A 23022-nucleotide genomic window follows, 5' to 3' on the forward strand; every position below is an offset into this window, starting at 1 on the left:
CCCTTTTTTTGATTACAACTTCTTGGAATTCCTTCTTCAATATCCTTTGACGAAATTTTAAGCACTTAAAAAGTAGTTATACTATAATTAATTATGAAGTTTTTCAACATAAATAGACTGGAATTTTGCATAATTATTCAATGATAGAATAATATAGAATTAACAACCTCAGTTTTGCTTATTTACAAAGTATTTTCTATCTATTCATAACAAAAAATTTACGCATTCGCTTCACAGTTCAACAGCGCCGACATTGCACCGGAAGTAGAATGACACCCAACCCCAAATCATTATATATAATGATTTTTTTAATTAAAATAACTGCATTATTTTTAATTAATAATAAATGGCTCTCTTAATGATAATGATAATGAGTATTAATCGTGGATAATTAATATTTTTGGAATAGAAGATCTTCGATTTCATTGCTCTATTACTCTGAAGAAAGAAATAATGTATTACTTTATTTCTTGTGAATGGCAATACCAAAAACGCGGGAAATTGTTGTTTTTTTGCTCATTGTAGTTTCTCTTCGACAGAGACTGCCGCAATTGTCTTAAGAGCGCTTATCATATTACGCTTTATAACAAATTTTTATATAAAATGGATGTTACAAATCATCGTGCTGGGCCGATTAAAAAGAGAGATGCCGTTGGCGATCGAGTACAAAAAATTTTTCAGGACTTTTTAGCTGAGTATGTAATTTTTCTCTTTTTATATAATGGATAAAAACATTTAATTTTTGTTGCGAATTGCTTTAATTTGGAATTAAAACGTTGTTTTAAGTATTGATATATACTTTTACTGTATTTCCAATGATGACATATTTTCAGATGTTGCAATTTAAGAAAAAAAAAAATTAATGTTAATTATCTTCTAAAAATACTTGATATATATTGCTCATTATTTATTATAAATTTTAATTAACTTATTGTTCAGCAGTATTTGGAAAATAACTGAGCATTATTTTAAAATTTCCAAATTTTATTTATTTCGCGGAAAATTATACATTGGTAAGAACATCAATCAAAATGTTAATACCAATAATAAAATTAAGTAAAATATTAGAGAAAATTATTGCCTGCGAAAAACGGTGGAATAAAATTATTAATGGTTTATTTTAATGCAAAGAGATTTCTGACATCTGCAGTTTCTTTTCATCAATTATATGTAATATAGTTTTAAAACCACAAATTACTTCTTAAAGTCAGTGGGCTTCTCTAAGACAAGTGCCATTAGAAACAACAATTGTACACTTTTAAGAATTTCTCTTTTATTATGATAGTTACTTTCATTTGTGTTATAGGATTTATCCAAATTTATTAAAAATCTCTCATAAGTAATTCATATATATTAAGCTAACATTACTGAATTTATGTAAATATGTATTTTTAAATGTTGTGTGAAAATAAGGAATTCTTATCATGACAGCTGAATTTATTACACATCAAGTAAATTTAAGTACAAATAGTAATTCAGAAATAACTGTAATTTTAAATGTAACTTTTTATGTTCTAATTTTTTTTAATGTCATTTAATTTGTATTCTGTAATACAAGTTCTGATGTTCACTTCTAAAGTGTTAAATGTTGCAATTTTATTTCAGCACATAATATTGGTGTAACTCTCTTTATTTATTTTAAGATATATCAATGATGAAGGAGTCCCTAAGTATTTGCAGTTTGTGAAAGAGCTGGCCAGTCCTGAACGAAATACTTTGCATGTTAGTTTTGAAGATGTTAATAAGTACAATCAAAAGTTAGCAACAACCATTAAAGAAGAATACTACAGGTAATGTTTTGTTTAGATTTTTTGTCTTCAAGTTGATTTTAGAAGTATTTTTTAAACAATTTCTGTATGTTTATTGATCTAATAGGTACTTGTAGGATATATATTTGTAGTGAATTAGCAATTTTAAAGGACAATTTAAACATGTGTATTTTTTTATCATTATTTTTATTTTAAGAATGCATGAAATATTTTAAGAAAGGACAATTGCTTTTTTTCTTCTTCTATTCATCTCAAGATAACTTTCTTTTGATATCAATTTAAATATAAAAGTAGTTATTTAGTTATTTTTAGATTTATTTAACTAAGGTATTTGAAATGTGACTAATCAAATTTATTGCCTTTTTAAATTTTAAAGCTGCTGTTACACCTCGTATTTCTTCAATTACTTCTTTCACAATCATGAATTGAAACAGAAAGGAAATCATGTTATCTTTTGAATCTGAATCATTTTGAAATGAATTTCAGAATTTTTATTAAAAGATATTATCTAAAATAAAATGGGATTTTTATTATTCAAAATGAATTATCAATATAAATTTAATAGAAATACACCAAAAAATCATAACTGTCTTAAATAAGTTTCACATATCAATTAATAAAATTTAAATTTAATAAAATATTGAAATTAAAAATTTACATAAGAATAAGACAGGAACACAGATTTTGAAACACAGTTGCGGTACAAGCATTGTGTTTGCTGTAATAGCCTAAGTTTAGAGGTTATGATGTGAATTCAAATTTCAGTTAATGAAAAAGCATTAAATGAGTCATTAGAAATAAGAAAGTATACAAATAATTTTTTTCTAAAAATGTCGCAAATGATTTTTTTCTTATCATTTTGGAATATTTAAAGAAATGATAATTTGAAATTAATTTCCTTATCTATTTAACTGTGTAACTGAATTAATTTTCACTCATTGTGGTAATTGTTTTTTTCTCTTTTATTTAGAATATATCCATATCTATGCCGAGCTATTGGTAATTTTATGGCTGAAAAGACTGTTTATGATTCAGACAAAGAACTCTATATAGGATTTTGTGACATTCCAACTAGAGAAAAGTAAAGAAGTTTTTTTATTTAACAAATGGATTTTTTAAGCATGTTTAATACACATATATTCTCCCATTCCAGTTTTTTTTAAATGCAATTTTGTTATTATTTATCATATTTTAGATTATTTTATAAATTTTCATTTAGACAGTATTTTTATCAATTCAGGGTAAAGTTTTATAAGCTAATACGAAAATTAAGCTACCTATACTTTTAATCTAGAAAAATGTTTTAAGTATCTATTGGACAATACTTTACAATCTATACTGACCTAAAACTACTAAAAAGTAAAAAAAAAAAAAAAAAATATATATATATATATATATATATATTTCATTGTTCCAATGGAATGGAAACTATTTTCATTTCTTAATCAAATAATTAATCCATTGATTTCCTTCCATTGTTAAAGATTAAAGGAAGAAGATTTTCTTTATTACTGGTACAGTTAACATGAGAAATTGAATTTCTAGTACTGTTAAAGATAGATTATCTGGAATGTTAGAGAAGATTCATTATCTAAATTGCTAGAAGATGGAGAGTTAATTTTTTATAGTGTTATGATGTCATTGAACATTACTATTTGGAATGCTCATGCATATAATAAACAGCAATGTTTTTTACCAATAAATTTGAAAAATATAATTACACATATAATCATTTTTATCCCCCCTTAAAATATTTAAAATTACCTTCTTTGACACCTATTTAATTGCTCTGAAATCCCTTCCCCCTCCCCCCCAATCTTCAGAACTATTTATAAGGATAATTTTTTTTAAATACTTTTCCTTATTATAATGAAATTCAAACTGTTTTCATTTTTAACATACATATTTAATTGTTACAAATATTATGCGTGTTCAATTGTTTAAAACTAACCCTAAAGATTAGTAGGTAAGTTCATAGTGAATTTTACTCAATGTGTTTTATTGATTCTGTAAACAAAGTTGCTTAAAAAATTGTATTAGAAAATACATCTAGTAATTATGATTGCTATTTTTTATTGGAAATATTAAGTTATATTTAAGGTATTTAAAATTAGGCAACAAATAATCCAAATGAACTAGTTGATGCAGTAAAAATGGCTTGTTTTGAATAAATGTTGCATATCTGTGTTATTTAAAAACAACTTCGGTTATTTTTTAAGTTTCAATTACATATGCAATTTTTCATTATGTGTTTACTGTTTATCAAAGCATCATGTTCTATTCATGCATTCCAGCTTTTTGCAAGTAGCCAAAATTAAAAGACAAAAACCTATTTTTTAAAAAATAAAATAAATTAAAGATAAGTGCTGATTTTTAAAAATGTTTCATAAATAACTAATCGTAGCTAAAATATTTGTTGCACAAAGAAGAGATACAAATCATAATATTAATAAACTTAACATATCTAGTGAGCACAGTAGCTCGGAAGATTCATTTCTATATAACTTCATATAATATTTAAAGTAATTATTTTTTATGCTTTTAAATACTTTATATATTTCTAATTTAACCAAAGAAAATAAAATAATATAAGACTGTTGAAAATAAAATTCCTTGATCAAGATATTAATTTTATATTGATCTTATGATAAACTATGTGTAATTTTAGAATTGTTACAATTTTAGAATCCGTGAACTAACAGCATCTAAAATTGGTACATTGTTACGTATAAGTGGTCAGGTTGTAAGGACACATCCAGTTCATCCTGAACTTGTGAGTGGAACTTTTACTTGTTTGGATTGTCAGACAGTTATTAAAGATGTTGAACAACAATTTCGTTATACTTTGGTGAGTATTATTTTAAAGTATTTTTTTAATAGCTTTTTCTTTTAGTACATACAAATATTTATGAAATTTATTTTTCAGCCTACTATCTGCCGAAATGAAGTATGCAATAACCGTACCAGGTTTCATCTGGAAGTTGATAAATCTCGTTTTGTAGACTTTCAGAGAGTTAGAATTCAAGAAACACAAGCTGAATTGCCCAGAGGCAGTATTCCGAGAAGGTGATTTTTATTAAACAATTATTCCAATTTCCTTTTTTACGAAATATAAGTTTATATGAAATATTACCAATTACTACTAATAAAGAAGAATGTGTATTTGTTTGTACTTTACAAATCGGACTGTTTTATCTACAGTTACCAAATTTGGAAAACAGATACATTGGAGCATTGGAATGTGAACCGCAGACCAATTTTTTAGAAATAAATGTTAGAATTGTAATTAATTAAAAATTAAGTTGAATTTTTGCATTTTTCCAGTTATTTCTGAAAATATTCAATTATAAATTATACATAATTTCAAAATTTAAAAAATTGTCTTTTAAGTGATACCAATGTAATTGTGTGAATTTTTACTGAAATTAAGAATTTTTTTTAGATATTTTTTTCCCCTGATGTCAAACAATAGATTACATTGTTGCTCCAAAATTCAAACCTAAGGAAAATAATAGTTATTATTTCATCAAGTATGATCGTGTGATTTTCTTCCATTGCTTAAAAGCCTTAAAAAAAAAAAAAAATAGATTCTGATTAATATCTTGTAGTGTTCAATGTAATAAAAAAAGTGAAGTTGCAATGTAGTGACATTTAAAGATGGCAGAACAGGATGTTTGTTTTTAATAGAGCTATGGCATTATAGGACTGGTTTTCATTAGAAAGGTTCATGTAAATGAAAAGAGTGTGTACAGGACAATTAAATAGTATAATTCAGACAATTTAGTGGAATTATATATAACCAATATAATATGTTCTTATATATATATATTTGCCTTAGGCGACTAATATCTTTATATTTTTGAAACAAATAAGAAAGTAAAATTAATGTATTAGGAAATTTAGAAGATAGATGAACAGAATAATTACATTTTTAATTGGACTATGATGTCATGGGACTAATCTTTATTAGAAAGATTCATGTAACAATGAGTGGAGCATATCTATGATAATTAAAATAATGCATCTTTAACATCTGGCAGTTACACAAATTATATGTAAACGATTTAACTGAAATTAAAGATAAATATCCCTGGTGAACCAGCTGGTCACCAAAAGCTATTAGTAAATAAAGTAGATTTCAAAATAAGGATGCTTCTAATAAATGTTTAAAAAATTGCTTATATTTACATTGAAGATTTAATCAAAATCAAGCAAAGGTGAAAGAATTTTAAAGTACAGTTTTAAATACCGTTTCACTTTTTGTTGATATATTTGGATGTATAAAAATATTAGTGAGATGCTTAGTACAAATAACAGAACTGCATAAGCTTCTAAAATAGTATGAGATGTCTGTGAAAATTGATGTTTAAAAATATTTTGCTGAGGAAACCATTAAGAGAAAGTTAGAAGAAATGCTCCATCAAAAATTTTATCAATCATTGATCTTGGTGAACCAGCTGATCACCAAAAGTACTAGTTGTTAAATAATAGTATAATGTGTCTTATATGTGATGCAGCTTTAAATTTATTATCAGAAAAATACATGCTAATCTAGTTTAATTAATTAGAAATATTCAAAATATTTCTTAATGTTACTTTCTTACTTTTTATATATGTGTTACATTAGAAAACATTTTTATTATGCAAAAATAAAAAAAAATTAAAATATTTATATCAAATCATTATAAATAAAAATTGGAAGTAACTCCATATATTGTGCTTATAAATAGAATGTTATTTATAGATATTATAGGTGCCGATAAAGCATTATTTGCTGATTATTCAAATTCAATATTCTATTTGCCCTTTGCTTCCTGTTTTCTTCTTTTTATGTGTTTATAATTTTCCATTTTCTCGATACCATATATCATTTAGTTAATTATTAAAATAGTTTGAAAGATTTTTTAATCCCTTATTTTTTTATATGTTTTTTTTATTAAGTAAAAATATTGAAATAAGCTATTTTAATTGTAAATAAAAATTGTTATTATTTGTTATCTGTATATTGTTCTCTTTTGGTGACGATATTAATTGATACAATAAATCAACCACACAATATTAATAGCATTCATTTAATAAATCAACTAACTTTGAACTACATTTTATCAAATGAAAGTACTATTTTAAATTTTATTTGAATAAATGAGTGGCATTTTGATTGGTTTGTCATGCATGCAAAGTCACAAAATTGATGCCAGCCTAATTGTGATTTTGTTTTGTGGTATCTCTCAAAGATGGTGTGTATGTATTTATGAGAGATTGGCCATTATTGATGAATCTAAACTTCATGAGATTTTAAATGAAATAAAAAGTAATAAAATCAGTACATTATTGGTTTTTTTTTTTTTTTTTGTCATATTGAATGCATAAAGAAATATTTTGAAACTTCTTTAGCTGGTTAATTGAACTCTTAGGGTTTTATATTATTTTAATACATAGTTTATATGATGTTGAAAAAGGATTGTATTCATATTATCATATAAATAATGTTTTAATCATTTTTTTATTGAATTTACTTTGCTGTGATTCTGAAGTAAAACTTTAAAATATATATAATTGATTATTTTTAATATTAGTGTGGAAGTCATACTTAGAGCAGAAGCAGTTGAAATGGCTCAACCTGGTGATAGAGTTGACTTCATTGGTACATTGATTGTTGTTCCAGATGTGAGTCAGCTGTCTATTCCAGGTTAGTTAATTACTTTAAAAAATATCAGTTTTTTTTTTATATATATATATATATATAAGAATTGTTTTAATCTCTGGAATAGTCTAAAAATTTCAAATTTGACCCAAATTATGGAATTTATCTATTAACTTATTTATTTTCTTCAATTCTATTCGTTCTTTTTTTTTAAAAAGGGGGGGGGGAGGGGAATGTCTATACATATTTTTCAGAATATTGAAGTGGCTAACTTTATTTACTATTCATTTCTATATGTAACTTTATTTCTGTCCTCTCCATTTTCTGTTTGAATACTTGAAGATTTACTTGAATTAAGTCATTAGGTATTTGGAAGCTTAATGATTTATAAAATTTGTAATGTTTCTTTTTGTCAGAGTATGTTTTGCTTTTTCTCATGGTAATTTAATATGCGAGAATTTTTCTTTTTTAAATGAAAGGCATTTTATGTTATTTATAACAGTTTTAAGTAATAAATATAACTTTTAATTAAATTTAAATGACCCATTCTTTTTTGTTTTTTGACTTCTGAAATTTATATATCTTTTGATTCTAAACTACTAATAGATAATATTTAAAAGAATCCATCCATTATTTATAAAAATCACTCAGCTGATACTGGCCCATCTAAGCTAAAGCCAAAACTTTGTTCATTCTGACGAAACAGATGGAGAAGAGAAGGTACAAAAATTATATTTGTGATTATTTAGCATGTGGAATGACCAATATTTTCTATAAAATAGCATGGTCTAATGAAATTTTATAGATTTTTTTAAATTTACCGAAAGGAATGCAGAATGAGTATATATTTTAACATAGTGAGGAACTACTTCAAAGTGCAAAGATTGACATATAATTACATATATTAACAATCTTGTAATTTTATTCATGGATGATTGAATTAGCTTACCAGTTCCATTAAAAGAAGAATGGGGAGAATGTGTGGAATAGCACATGATTAAAAAAAAAAAAAAAAGAATTTTAAATAACTTGTGTATGTTAAGAGGAAGATTTATCATTTATATAATATGTTCTTATTAAGCATTTAGATCTGTGCTTTTTTACAAGCATTTAAAATATTTGCAATTAATATATTTTTCTCTATAATTCCATTTATTGCCAGAAATTTATTAATGTCAAAACTAATGCAATTTTATTTATTTCATATTTATCCCCTTCCCCTTATGGAAAAAGTGTTACTGGTTAGACAGATTTGTCATGAGAATTTTTTTCTTTCTTTTTTTTATATAAAGAAATTTCTAGATAAAACTTGGTTTCCAGAATATAATTTTTTTCGTATGTAAATTATTTTTAATCTTATTTTTGATTATTTTTTATTAAAAATATTTTACAGGTATTCGCACTGAATCTAGTGCTCGCCATAAAGGTAGGGAAGGATTTGAAACAGAAGGTGTCAGAGGTCTTAAGGCACTAGGTGTCCGAGAACTTTCATATAAAACAGCTTTTCTTGCAACTACTGTTATACCTTCTGATGTCAAAGTAAGTATAATTATGGTTATTATGATCTTTATTAATTAATTATTAAAATATTTGCACAATTTTTCAGTATCTTCATGAAAAATTCTTCATAAAGATACTGATATTTTAAATTTTTTTTATAAGGATTTTAAAGTAAATTGATAATCTCCATTACTATCAAGTTTAGAGAGAAGCTGAAGTGGAATTTGTTGCAAAAATTACACTTTCATGGAGGGAAGGAGTATTGATTTATTATTTCATTATCATTTAAGTCAAACGTATTTTGTTTCCTCTTTTCTATGCAAATCCTCTGAATTTGAGAGTTAACATTATAAGCTGTTGATTCATCTCATCATCATTTTTCTTAATTTTCATATGTTTTGTTTTCATAGGTTCACAATCTCTAAATGATCTAGAATTTAAAAACCTTTGAAAAATCTTAACTGTATTTTAAGATCTTGTGAATTGTATGATCAATAAACATTTATAATTTTTATGTATGCAAAAGCATTTACATTTTTAATTTATGCTATAAACTAATAAATGAATTTACTGCCTAAAATGATAAAAAGAATAGCTTCACAATATTAAACATATTATTATAAAAGAATCTTAAATATGATTAAAACAAAAGGAAATCAAGTTTTCTTTTATGGTTTTAAGTTTTTTAAATACAATCATTTGTTTTGATGAAATTATTACCATTTTGTATAATTTTGTTTTAATTACTCTTGTTATAGAGTTGTCCTTTCTTAAGAAGACAATGTTGTATAATTTTGTAAATATCTTAATATATATAAAGCTATCTTTGTCATGAATTTTGTCTGCTATAAATGATAATAAGTTTGTCTTATTATTTTCTTGTTTTATTGATATAAATCCTTGAGTGCGCTTCTGTAACTTATTCATTGTGAAGCTGGGAAAGTACTTGAATGCATATAATCAACTTCTAGAATATATAACTAATTGAATAGTGAATCATTCAATTAATTTTTTTTATCTTTTAACAGAGCTTAATATTTTTGTCTACTTAATATTTGTAACTGGTTGCATGTTAGATGGATATTTTTTTAACTTAAACATTTCAATATATATTTGTACTAGCCGCCTTTGGCGACTAGCCGGTTCGCCAATCTTAATGTTCGTTTAAATTTTAATAATTAAATATTTTATGCAATTCCTACTTTAATAGCTTCTTCATCAAAATATTTTAAAACTTCAAATTTTGATATATAATTCACTCATAATATTATAAACGCCTTCAGTCATAACGTAATATGTATCTCTCTAATTTTCTGTTAGTTCCCGTAGAATTTATACTTCAAATTAAAGTGGAAAGAATTAATCTTCAATTAATATAATAATATTTTTTACTGAAACAAAGCATTTTTTTTATAATCTGATTACTGAAAATAGAGTCACTCAGCGTTTAAACTTTATGGGCAGTAAAGAATATCTTTTTTAATTTATGTAATATCTCAAGAATTTGTCAACAAAATTTTCTCAGATTCATCATGAACAGATCGATTCATTAACAATGTTTAATTTTAAATGCATCAAACACTAAGAAAATAAAACGAATCGTTTAAAATAAACGGTCGAAAACAGGTTTTAAGAAAACTACTTAAAAAACGATGTACTTAAAACTATAAGCATATACAAAAAATATATAACTAACATAAATACATTTTAATTACAAAAGCATAAAACGAACCTAAAAATAATTTAAATCCAGTCCGCATCTGTTGATAATAATTGTCAACAGAATGCTGAATTTAGAACACAAAGCGCATGCGTGAATTTTCAACGCCAGTTACGTAACGCAAATACGTGATTTTTTCTACGCCAGTTGGGGTAACGCTATGCAGATTATATATTTTTAATTTCCTTTATTCTGTTTTATTTTAATTCAAAAGTACTTAAGAATGAATCCGAAAGATCGATTAATTAATAATGTTTAATTTTAAATGCATCAAACATTAAGAAAATAAATAAAATCGTTTCAAATAATCAGCCGAAAAATCTTAAGCCTAGCCTCATGACTGTTGGGAAAAAAAACTGGGAAAAAACCGCCAAATGAGTTAGTTGGAAACTAACTCATTTGGCGGTGGGGAAAATGAAAAGATCTTTTTGGTGGGAAAGTTAGTTTTTAATTAATAATTAAAATTCTAATTAAAAATTCATAAAAAGGACTATCCTATCTTTTAAGTTAGATCAAACTGCATACGGTGTGCAAATTTGATTAAAATCGGTTAAGTAGTTTAGGAGTCCATCGCGGACAAACAACGTGACACGTAATTTATATATATTAAGATAAAAATTAATCTTTTTGTATGCAATCAAAGTCTGCAGATTCGTGATGTCATTTGTAACTGAAATCTTATCTTTAGTAAAAGATAACTTGATTTGTTTTCAATATCAATTAATAATTTAATAAAATACATGTTTTTTAATAACATTTAAAGTATTAGTTAAATTTCATTTTTTATATATATTTTAATTTTATTTGTTCTTCAGGTTGGTGCTCTTGAAATTCTGACCGCTGAACCTTCTAAAAAAGGTGATCATATTTTGAAAGATCTAACTGGACAAGAATGGCAAAAAATTTATGACATGAGTCTTGATCGAAATCTCTACCAGAACTTAATAAAAAGTCTTTTCCCTACCATACATGGTAAGTTGTAATTGTGGTAACAAAAGAACAATTCATTAAAAAGTTGCATTTTTTTACTGTAGGGTCTGATAAGGTTTTAAATAATAATTTTGTTAAATCATGTTAAAAGAAATTTTAATCTCTTTCCCTTTTATTATTTTAGGGGGAAGACGGGAATTCAGTTAAAAAATATATCATTTTCTTACTTTTTAAAGTAATATTTTATGGTTGAAGTATATCAAATAAATTGCATTTAAATTTATTAACACTTTTAAAAATCTGAATTAAAGGTGAGATATAATTATCCTAATTTTTTTTTTTTTTTTATTCTGCTTTTGCCCAGTAAATTGTGCGATTTTTATGATTTAAGTACATTCAAAACATACACTAAATGTTACTATTATGTTAGACTTCTGATATATTCAAAATTTCACATCAATGAATTTTCAATCCTTTCAATTTTCTGTCCTGAAAATCTAATGGGTTATAGATATTGTTCCATGTTTATGTTCAACAACTGTCTTTTATATAGTTTTAAAAAATATGAACTATCTCCTCCTTCTATAATTTAATTCTTTTATTCAACTTAAACTGAATTATTTTTTTCTCTCTCTTCTCTATGCTGCTTTTACTATCTTACAAGTAAGTATTAATTTCATAGTTTCAACCATACTACTTTTTTGGTTTTATGTCTTGCTTGTTGATTTTTAGTAACTCTTTTTATCAATATCCTTTTAAGAATGTGTATTACAACTGGAAATGTATTATCTGTTTTTGGAACATACTTTTACTTTGCATAATTAAATTCATTTGAAATTTTAGCTATATTAGATTTTCAATATCTTTCAAAATAACAGCACTAGTATTTGTCAATTGTTTCATTGCAATATTTGTTTAAAAGTAAAACTCATTTGGTGCATATTTAAACTAGTTATAACAATCACTTTGAATTTAATTATATATAATTAGTGTATGATGGAAATAGTAACATAGCCTGAGATATTTTTTCCATAAAAGATATTTTATGTGCTATAATATAGTACATGTTAGAATGAATGAACAGTTATAATTAATAATTGCTCATTTCCACTACATTAGCTTTTATATCTTTTTTTGCAAAGGATTTTAATACAAAATGCTGATAAACAATCTAAGACAATAAGAATTATAAAATTCACTTCATAAGTCTGTCATCTTCATTATTTATATTGAAAGTATGTAATATTTTTTTACAAGAATTTTCCTTCCTTTTTCTAAAGGGAATGATGAAGTGAAAAGTGGAATATTACTAATGTTATTTGGTGGAGTGCCCAAAACTACAGCTGAAGGTACTTCTTTGAGAGGAGATATTAACGTCTGTATAGTTGGTGACCCAAGTACCGCCAAAAGTCAGTTTTTAAAGTAAGTTTGTTTGATAGTGTTTCATTTATAAATTATTAAATTTTTAAACTTTATAGCATCATTAATATAACATGCAAAATATAAGAAACTTTATGATTTGTGTGGCATTCTAACTCAATGTTGATATAACATTTGATATATAACTCTAATGCTAGTCTACAAAGATGGACTGCAATATTTGTATTTTATATTTACTTTTTTCTTACACAGACAAGTTTCAGAGTTTTCACCAAGAGCAGTTTATACTAGTGGTAAAGCATCTAGTGCAGCTGGTCTGACTGCTGCTGTTGCAAAAGATGAAGAATCGGGAGAATTTGTTATTGAAGCTGGGGCCTTAATGTTAGCAGATAATGTGAGTTTGAGATAATAAATAATTGAAATATCTTTCATCAATTTTGCAGGCAGAAATAGTATTTTGTATAGTAATAAAACCTAAATATAAATATTTTAAAATTTTCATTCTTTTTTCCCCCAAACAATTGTTTTTGCTGGAAAGATTTAGAGTAATAAATTGTTTTGATTTTAAATTTGCTATATATAAAATTTGTTTTGAAGTTAAGTATATCATGCTGAAGTTAATATTTGTTGAACAAAATAATTAAAGCTAATGTCTTCTATACTATTTACATGTAGGGTCCAAAAAGGTTATTTTAATAAGCTGAAATTTTATTGATTACTTCTAATCTTATTTTAAGTTTTAAAATGGAGATTACACCTTGTTCATTAATATTGTGTTGAATTATTAAAGAAAAATAGATTAAAAAATATCTTTTTAAAGTAAATTCCCATTATAATAGTAATTCTTATTTTCCATGTATATTGTAACTTTAAATCGTTATGTATTCATTTTTATTCAAAGAAATATTTTTTAAAACTGAAAAAAATATTTATTTGAAGATCTAATGTATTCTTTCAAAAAATTAGGGTGTATGTTGTATTGATGAATTTGATAAAATGGAATTGAGGGATCAAGTTGCAATTCATGAAGCAATGGAACAACAGACAATATCAATCACTAAAGCTGGTGTGAAGGTAATTTCAGTTCTCTAAAAATAAATGATTTATTTATTTATAGCAATGCATGCAATTTCTTATTTCAACTAATAGATTTTCCTAATGTTCATAAAATCAGACACTGCTTCTATCTTCCTTCCCCTTTTGTATGCTCCCATATTGTGAAAAAAATTCTTAATGTTTAATAAATACTCTTCTATTGATCTAGGCAACTTTAAATGCAAGAACTTCTATTCTGGCTGCAGCTAATCCAATTGGTGGCCGTTATGATAGAACTAAATCTTTAAAACAGAACATTGCATTAACAGCACCCATTATGTCAAGATTTGATTTGTTTTTTATTTTGGTTGATGAATGCAGTGAAGTAAGTTGTATTTATTTTGAGTTAATTCATTTCTTTTCATCAAAGTTCAACATTAATTTGTGACTAAATTGTTTTTGTTAATTTAAGGTAACCGATTATGCTATTGCTCGAAGAATAGTTGATTTGCATCAAAAATCAGAAGAATCCATTGAACGAGTGTATAGTTTGGAGGAGATATTGAGATATATTTCTTTTGCAAGACAATTTAAACCAAAGGTAGATCATCTATAATTTTTTCAACTTTAAATTATAGATGACACCAATACTTTTCAGTAACTCTTACTTTTACAATTAAGCAAAGTACAGTATTTTGCCTTATAAATATCTACATTTTTTTGGTGTATTTTTTTAGCACTATTAATTTGGTTAAATTTACTTTGTTTATTTCACTTGAAAAAATCTGTAATGGATTTTGCAATGTATTTATGATTTTGCAATATGTTTTGTTTTTTCTTCCATTGATTAAATTTAATTGTTTAAACTGCAAAGTGTTACCTTTGTTTTACTTATTTTAGAACAAAACCAGAAGTTATTTATGTATCCACTGTTTTACCAACTTCATTTATGTAATTAAAAAATATTAAAATAGCTAAATAATATTAAAATAGCATATTTATCTTGATGTCATCATTTTCCCTCCTTCAAAACTTATAATATTAAATTTATTTAAATAAAGTATTCATTTTTTTAAAGTTATTGTTAACATGCTATATATAATATATCCACCGTTTGTTTTCCTTAAATTTGTTTTCCAAACGTGAAGGAAAGGGGAGAAATTGGATTTAAATGTATCTGTGTTATGCAGGTTGGCTTTGATATAATTGTATTTAAGTAATGTAATTGTTTTGAAAAATAAATAGTAAGTATTATAAGACAAAAATATTTGTTTGATTTTAAATACAAAATACTAATGTATATGAAATTTAATAATAGGAATTCTGATATTAGTTCCCTTCTAATTAGAAAGTATTATTAAAACGACCAAACACATTTAGTAAGTTAGAATTTTATCAATATTAAAAATAAATTTAAAACAAAAATCAAGTTAAAGACTGAAGTATGCATAATAATCAACATTAATAAAATTTACAAAAAAGATAAGCAAGCATAGTTTTCATTTATGCTAGTACTGGAGAATAATTTAATAATTAGGAGTAAATTACTGCTGTAAAACAATTTTTAACCTTTCGAAAAAGATATATTTTTCAAGAAATTTATGTCTCAAAATTTTAAGGAATGTTAACATTTTTCCTTGGAATTTATTCTTTACTTGATATTATTACTGCAACAATGCATTTTGTATGCTTTTTGTCTTTTAAGCTTAAACATAGATAAATTTAATTTCTCTTTTCATTTTTTCTTCCATTTCTTAGATAACTGAGGATGCTCAAAGTTGTTTAGTTGAGCATTATCAAAATTTGCGCCTTCGTGATGCTGGTGGAGTTACAAAATCTTCTTGGCGAATCACAGTACGTCAGTTGGAAAGCTTAGTTCGTTTATCTGAAGCCATGGCAAAGATGTATTGTAGTGAAGAGGTAGGGATATATATATATATATTAATATTGCATTATGAACTAAAACAGTTAAAATTTGTTTATATAAAAATTGTGCAAAAATAATTTATTTTCCAATTTTAAACATATTACATTATCAGTATATATTTAAAAAAACATTTAGTTTTAGATTAAAATTGTAAAGAAGTCTGTGATGTATTTTCAATGCTAGCTCACTCCAATTTTTAATATTAACGGTATTTATATCATTAATATGTACATTAAGTGAGTATAATTATTCAATACTTCTACTTATGAATTTGCATAAGGATTTTGAAAGAATAATTTTCATTAAATCTGTACTAGAATCATATTTAATGATTTTGTGCATTCTGATTCAATGTTTTGTTCATTATTCTCTTCAGGTTCTACCAAAGCATGTGAAAGAAGCTTTCCGCTTACTGAATAAATCAATTATACGTGTAGAACAACCAGACATAAACCTAATGGAGGAAGAGGAGGAAGATGCAATGGAAGTTGATGAAGAAGCTGGTAACATTCAGCAGAATAATAGTAAGAATATTTTGGTTTGTATTGCATTATGGAAATACATGATTTGCATTTATAATTACTCTGTGATTTAAAATTTCATATTGATTTATATAGTACAGCTGATATGAATAAATTCTAAATATAGCTAGTTTATTAAAGTTGATTTGTATAACTTTTTTTATTATTATTATTTCTAGATTTTGAAAGATAAAATTATTATTCTGAAGTGGGGGGGGGGGTCTCTCTAAAAAGAAAAATAGTTTAGAAAGAAAAACTTTCTGAACTATCTTTCAGCATTATCTATGTTCTTAAATATTTTATTCAGACATTCTGAATGTATTTTGACACATTTTGGGGCAGGAGACTTTTTTATTTTGAAATGTTGTAAGTTTCAAAATGTGCAGTTTCTGTTTTGAGCTATACAGTTTTTCCACTTTAATATAGATTCTTAAAGTATTCATTATGTATACAAGCTTCATTTTGCAAGTTTCATTACCAGTTTTTCTCCACTTTCTTTTAATAAGATATAGTTTTAAATTTATTCCTGCTACTACTAATTTTTTTCAAATAAGCAGGATTTTGTTACAATTTCATTTTGAAAATGTTCAATTTTCTTTGCAGTTCCTAATGGTCACGATCCACCATCAGATAGAGAGAAAACTCAAAGGTTAACTCTCAGTTATGAAGAATACAAGTCTTTATGCAACATATTAATTACTTGTCTTCAGAAAGAAGAAAGCCGTTCTGAAGGTAAGTACAGTGACGTTCATAACATTTTAAATATTATGGGATATTCTGGGATATATGGGATTTAAATATTCTGGTGCAATTTATTAAACAAATGGGATTTACCAAAAGTCATAATAGAAATATTTTTAAATGAAATATAAAAGCAATGATTGATTGACATTGAATTCAATTTGCACTAAAATTCATCTCATAAAATATCCACTCTTTGCAAAACAATTTGATTCCTAATTTTACTTATAAATAATATTTTACCTCGAAAGCAATAAATAAAATTGCTATAGATAACATTGCTTGTTTAAATGTTTTATTTATGTATGAGATTTTTTATATTTCAGATGTAGTTCTAATTTGCATGTTATCTAGCTTTTCTTTCAACAATCAATACTAGTGAACATGTAGATTGAATTGGAGTTTTGTTTGAATGTACTATGGAAATGCATATATTGAGATATAGTTATAGAATGTGCTTGATAAATGCTTAATAATTCTTATAACAAAATAAATTATCTGTGTCTGTTGCCCCACTTTTTTTTATTGCCTTTAAAGTTAAGTGTCATTTGTGTGAAATATTCAAAACTAATTTATTTTCAATTAGAAAAAAATTCTTACCTATAGTAAAAATTTTAACTACAAACTGCATTTTTAGTTATCAGTTAATTCATTTTATATTTGATTTAATTAATTTAAAATGCTATACTTTTGGCACACCCTATATGTACCTGAGTGTATTTCAGCAAAATATGATTGCAACAGTTAAATTAAACATAATATATTGCACTATATATACAGTTTCATTTTTTAAAGGGATTCATTTGTGTGATGTTATAATCAGATGATGAATGTAATTGCATGTATTGTCTAATTGCTTACATTTTTTTTTTCTGTTAAGACTAGTTTCCAACTTTAAATTTGTCCAGTACATTTTGCATGTATCATATTTATATGAAATAATTTTGTTCCTAAGAATTTTCTTTTTAATTATAATATATTCATTCCCATTGAAACAAATTTAGTGCTTTAAAAAATATCAGTGTTTTTTTAAGAACATGCAATCAATTATTAGCTGAGGTGTAACACTTAAAAATGATATAAAATATCTAATATTAGCTAAGGATGTTTCAAGAACTAAATCTCAAATTTTTTTAACATAACTCATTTGTGATGGATGAATAGTTTTATGATTTTACAATTTTAATGTTTATGGAAGAAGTCCATTATTATTTATTTTTTAGAGACGGAGTATGAAGGTATGAGAAAGAGCCAATTGGTTAATTGGTATTTGAAAGAGATAGAAAGTGAAATTCAAACGGAAGCAGAATTAATAAGACGGAAAAACCTTGTTGAAAAAGTTATAGAAAGGTTAATTCACCATGTAAGTAATGCCTTATAGCTTCAATACTATAAAAGTTCAAAATCTGAAGATTACAGGGTGGCCAGCTGACCGGGAAGCGTCAAGGAATTCAATGAGATTGTGAAAAATCGAGGAAATTTATTATAAAACTGGAAATTTGTTTATAAATTAGTAATATTTATGGAACATGATAATTCGCTAATACTATTTAATAAGTAGAATGAAACATAATTGGCAACTACTGAAAATCAAATTTTTGCTGAAAATGTAAAACAGATTATGGAATAGAAAGATAAACCACCATATCTAATTTATTTCATACTAGCCGCTTTTGGCGACCAGCCAGGTCGCCAATCTTAATGCTCGTTAAAATTTTAATAATTAAATATTTTATGTAATTCCTACTTTAATAGCTTCTTCATCAAAATATTTTAAAACTTCAAATTTTGATAGTCATAATATTATAAAGGCCTTCAGTCATAACGTAATATGTATCTCTCTAATTTTCTGTTAGCACCTGTAGAATTTATGCTTTAAATTAAAGTCGAAAGGATTAATCTGCAATTTATATAATAATATTTTTTACTGAAACAAAGCCTTTTTTTATAATCTGATTACTGAAAATAAAGTCACTTAGCGTTTAAACTCGATGGGCACTAAAGAATATCTTTCTTAATTTATGTAATATCTCAAGAATTTGTCAAGAAAATTTTCTTAGATTCATAATGAGAAGATCGATTCATTAACAATATTTAATTTTAAATGCATCAAACACTAAGAAAATGAAACGAATCGTTTAAAATAAACAATTGAAAACAGGTTTTAAAAACTACTTAAAAAAATGATGTACTTAAAACTATAAGCATATACAAAAAATATATAACTAACATAAATACATTTTAATTACAAAAGCATACAACAAACCTAAAAATAATTTAAATCCAGTCCGCAACCTTTGATAATAATTGTCAACACAATGTGGAATTCAGAACACAATGAACATGCGTGAATTTTCAACGCCAGTTACGGTAACGCGAATACATGATTTTTTCTACGCCAGTTGGAGTAACGCTATGCAAATTAGAAATTTTTAATTTCCTTTATTTTGTTTTATTTTAATTCAAAAGTACTTCAGAATGAATCTGAAAGATCGATTAATTAACAATGTTTAATTTTAAATGCATCAAACATTAAGAAAATAAACAGAATCGTTTGAAATAATAGGCCAAAAAATGTTAAGCCTAACCTGATTACTGTTGGGAAAAAAACTGAAGCCTTACTCATTTGGCGGTGGGGAAAAAAGGGAAAGATTTTTTGGCTGGAAAGTTAGTTTTTAATTAATAATTAAAATTCTAATTAAAAATTCAAAAAAAGGAACCCCAGGTGCACATTCCCAACCTCCAAGGTATACATGTACCAAATTTGGTAGCTGTAGGTCAAACGGTCTTTTCTGTAGAGTGCCAACACACACACGCACACACACACACACATTGAGCTTTATATATAAGTATAAATATAGATATATATAAATATATGATATTTTTGTTGAAAGTTTTTGTTTTTTCAGAATGACAAGTTATCTGCATAATTACCGAAAATAGTTTAGCATACTATGGAAAAGGGCAACCTAACTAAAGCCTAGCTCCTGTTACTGTTATGATTTTAAGCTTTAATGGGTCTCTTATCAAAAAAGATATGTTTGGAGCTACCCCTCCCCCCTCCTTCGAACGTTAGATCAATCATACCAAGTGTTACGAGAGCGGATATTAATATTCTAAACTGGTGTTAAAATATTGACTTATTATAATTCTAAATCAATTTATTTTAATTAAATAAGTGTTTACAATAATTATTTCTTTCCTTTTCTCAGAGATGTCTTTGTTGAATTGTATGGGAGGTTATTGTTATTATTTCCGTAAAATATTTTTTTGTTTGTTTGCCTATTTTTAAACATTATGAGCACAGATTTTTAAATTCTTCATATGAATGGATTACATGAAATGGATGTTATTGCTAATGTTTTCTTTTAACGTTTTTTAATTTTTATTTTGTGTTCATTTAAAATTTTCCATACATTCAACAAAATGCTTTATAATCTTAAATTAATATCAAACAAGAAATTAATTTGTTTGATACGCTATAGGTACACATGTCTCATAATTTTTTAAAAAGAGAAGGACAACGTTTTTCTTATACAGCTATGGAATATGCAACTGTTGCCACGAAAATTTACACATACTATCTTTTTGGAATTTATAACACTAAAACTTTTTTCTCTATTTTATGGGTTAGCATTAAGCCAGCATTTTAGCCAAATTTTTTTTATTATGATTGATGCTCTAAAAGTCAATGCAATTTTGATTTCAATGATGAATTTTTCTGATTTTAATACAGAGATTTCATTATGTATTTATAAATAAATTTTTTTCTGTTAGTAAAATTATTGTTGAGCTTTGATTGTCATGATGATAAACTGTATGGATAGTGGTTACCCCACTGGGGGGAAATGAATCATTTCATTCTTAAGCACTCCACCAATGTGCATATATTTTTGCACTGCATTTTTCTTGAGTAAATTTGACAGACAGTTCTGAAATATGACTGGTTGGCTAAAATTCGATCTATGTGGGCATGTATCTTTTAGTGTTGGTAATATATTTGGAAAAAAAGGGAAGGAATTTACAAGATTGAAGATTATCTGAAATGTAATAAGTGAAAATGATGTCTGTCCCCCCCCCCTCCGAAAATAAAATATTTTACATTGGTTTTAGTTAAAAGAGTAGAACAATTTTTTAAATAAAATAAAGCAACATCTTTCTGAGAATATTAGAAACATCTTTAAAATGTCAGGGAAATTCAACCAGAAGTACTGACCACCCTTAAATAGTATTTGTCAACATAAATTTTATTCTAAAAATAAGATTAGATTATTTGTATAAAATATAGATTGAAAAAGAAATTTCATTCAAAGGTATACTATTTCATTCTTGGTATACTACTTTCTTTCACAAAATTGAATTTGATCTTAATTAGACCTTGATTTATTAATAATATTTCATGTTATGCTTAATGTATTAGAAACAGTATATTATACTTGTTAATTTAAAATATTTCAACTTATTCAAGATAAATAATATATTAAATCATAAATTGAAAAACTCTTTACTCATTTTCTCTTCAATTTTTTTTTTTTTTTTTTTTAGGATCAAGTTATTATACCTCTTTCAAAATCAGGCTTAAGGAGTAGTGAAGACCAAGATGAGAATGATCCTATATTAGTTGTGCATCCAAATTATGGAACATTGGAAGTTTAAGATGATAAGATCTTTCTGTTCTTAAATCTTTAAAAAAATCGCATTTTATTAGAAGTTATTTTAATTTTCATATTTGCTCATCCCATCAGTTAAATACTTCTGTAAATATATTACTTTTTTATTTTGTGCATTTTAGTGACTTTAATATTGGGTGCACATTAAATGTGCCTTTACTTTAACAGTTTTATCACATTTAACTAATAATAAGCTCTACGTAAATTTCCAGTGATATTTATTCCCCTTTTTTTTTTATTATTATTTTCCAGTTGTTCAATTGTAAATAAACACATACTTATTTTTAAGTCTTATGTCTTCTTTATAACGCTTAGTTAAAATTTTTATGAGTTGCTTATATTTTTATTTGTAATAAAAATAAACTTTCAGAAAGTGTTAAGTTCATTATTGATATAAGGTAATCTGGTATTTTGGAAAGAAAATATTGTTCCAGAGAAATTACTTGTATGCATGAGATTTTTACTAGAATTAAAGTATATCCCTGTTAAATATCATCAAAAGATATAAATTGAAACTTTATATTTTATTGAAATGATTAATACTTTATAATACAGGGTTCCAACACTAATATTGATTTTATAATTTCAGCATGATTCATAATTATAGAAACTAAGTATTCTAACTAAAAAGAAGTGTTATGGTACTAAGAATGCGAGTGCATGTTGTAAAGATTATGTCTAAACTTTTGTTGCAGGAATCATGATTTCTTTAAATTCATTTTCTTACCATTAGTTTATTTTTATTACTTATTTCAAATAGCATATTTATTAATAATAAATTATTCAATTTTTTGTAAGGTTTAATGCAGTGAAGATCAATTGATTTGTGTAAATGCCAGTAATTTGTTTTACATAATATCTGGGCAACATTATTTTATATTTTTAAATACAAATTCTGTCTTTAAATCAACAAGAAAATGTTTTTTCTCCCTGTCCCTAAGAAATATCTTAAACCCTTTGAAACATATTGAAGAAACTTTCCTTACATTTTTGGCATGTATATTTATATAATATTAGTTTATATTTGAAGCAACTATTACAAATAAATTAATACAAAAACAATCTCAGAGCCCAGTTTACAATAAAATTTTTACAAGAGATATGTTTTTAAAAACATTTTTTAGGAATAATAATTTATTAATATACAAAATAGTAAGAGAAGAAAAAGATGACAAAATAACAATA

General features: G+C 25.2%; 1 protein-coding gene across 1 annotated transcript; it reads left to right on the forward strand.

Moving 5' to 3' along the window:
- The first annotated feature begins 509 nt into the window (after window positions 1-509).
- Window positions 510-22056, forward strand: LOC129963508 (DNA replication licensing factor MCM6-like). The gene is made up of 18 exons (XM_056077939.1): window positions 510-695; window positions 1644-1790; window positions 2740-2850; window positions 4455-4617; window positions 4696-4835; window positions 7346-7458; window positions 8807-8952; window positions 11449-11605; window positions 12844-12985; window positions 13196-13337; window positions 13910-14017; window positions 14208-14363; window positions 14451-14579; window positions 15737-15898; window positions 16282-16429; window positions 17030-17158; window positions 18391-18530; window positions 21713-22056. The coding sequence occupies exons 1-18, from the start codon at window positions 604-606 to the stop codon at window positions 21821-21823; spliced, it is 2436 nt and encodes an 811-aa protein (XP_055933914.1). The 5' UTR covers window positions 510-603; the 3' UTR covers window positions 21824-22056.
- Window positions 22057-23022: the final 966 nt, after the last annotated feature.

This window comes from Argiope bruennichi, chromosome 1, assembly GCF_947563725.1.
Source record: "Argiope bruennichi chromosome 1, qqArgBrue1.1, whole genome shotgun sequence".
NCBI classification, from domain to species: domain Eukaryota; kingdom Metazoa; phylum Arthropoda; class Arachnida; order Araneae; family Araneidae; genus Argiope; species Argiope bruennichi.

Coding starts and splice junctions, on each gene's coding strand:
- LOC129963508 (XM_056077939.1), top strand. CDS start 604: ATGGATGTTACAAATCATCGTGCTGGGCCGATTAAAAAGAGAGATGCC. Junction 696..1,643: donor TTTCAGGACTTTTTAGCTGA/GTATGTAATTTT, acceptor ATTTATTTTAAG/ATATATCAATGATGAAGGAG. Junction 17,159..18,390: donor AGAAGAAAGCCGTTCTGAAG/GTAAGTACAGTG, acceptor TTTATTTTTTAG/AGACGGAGTATGAAGGTATG.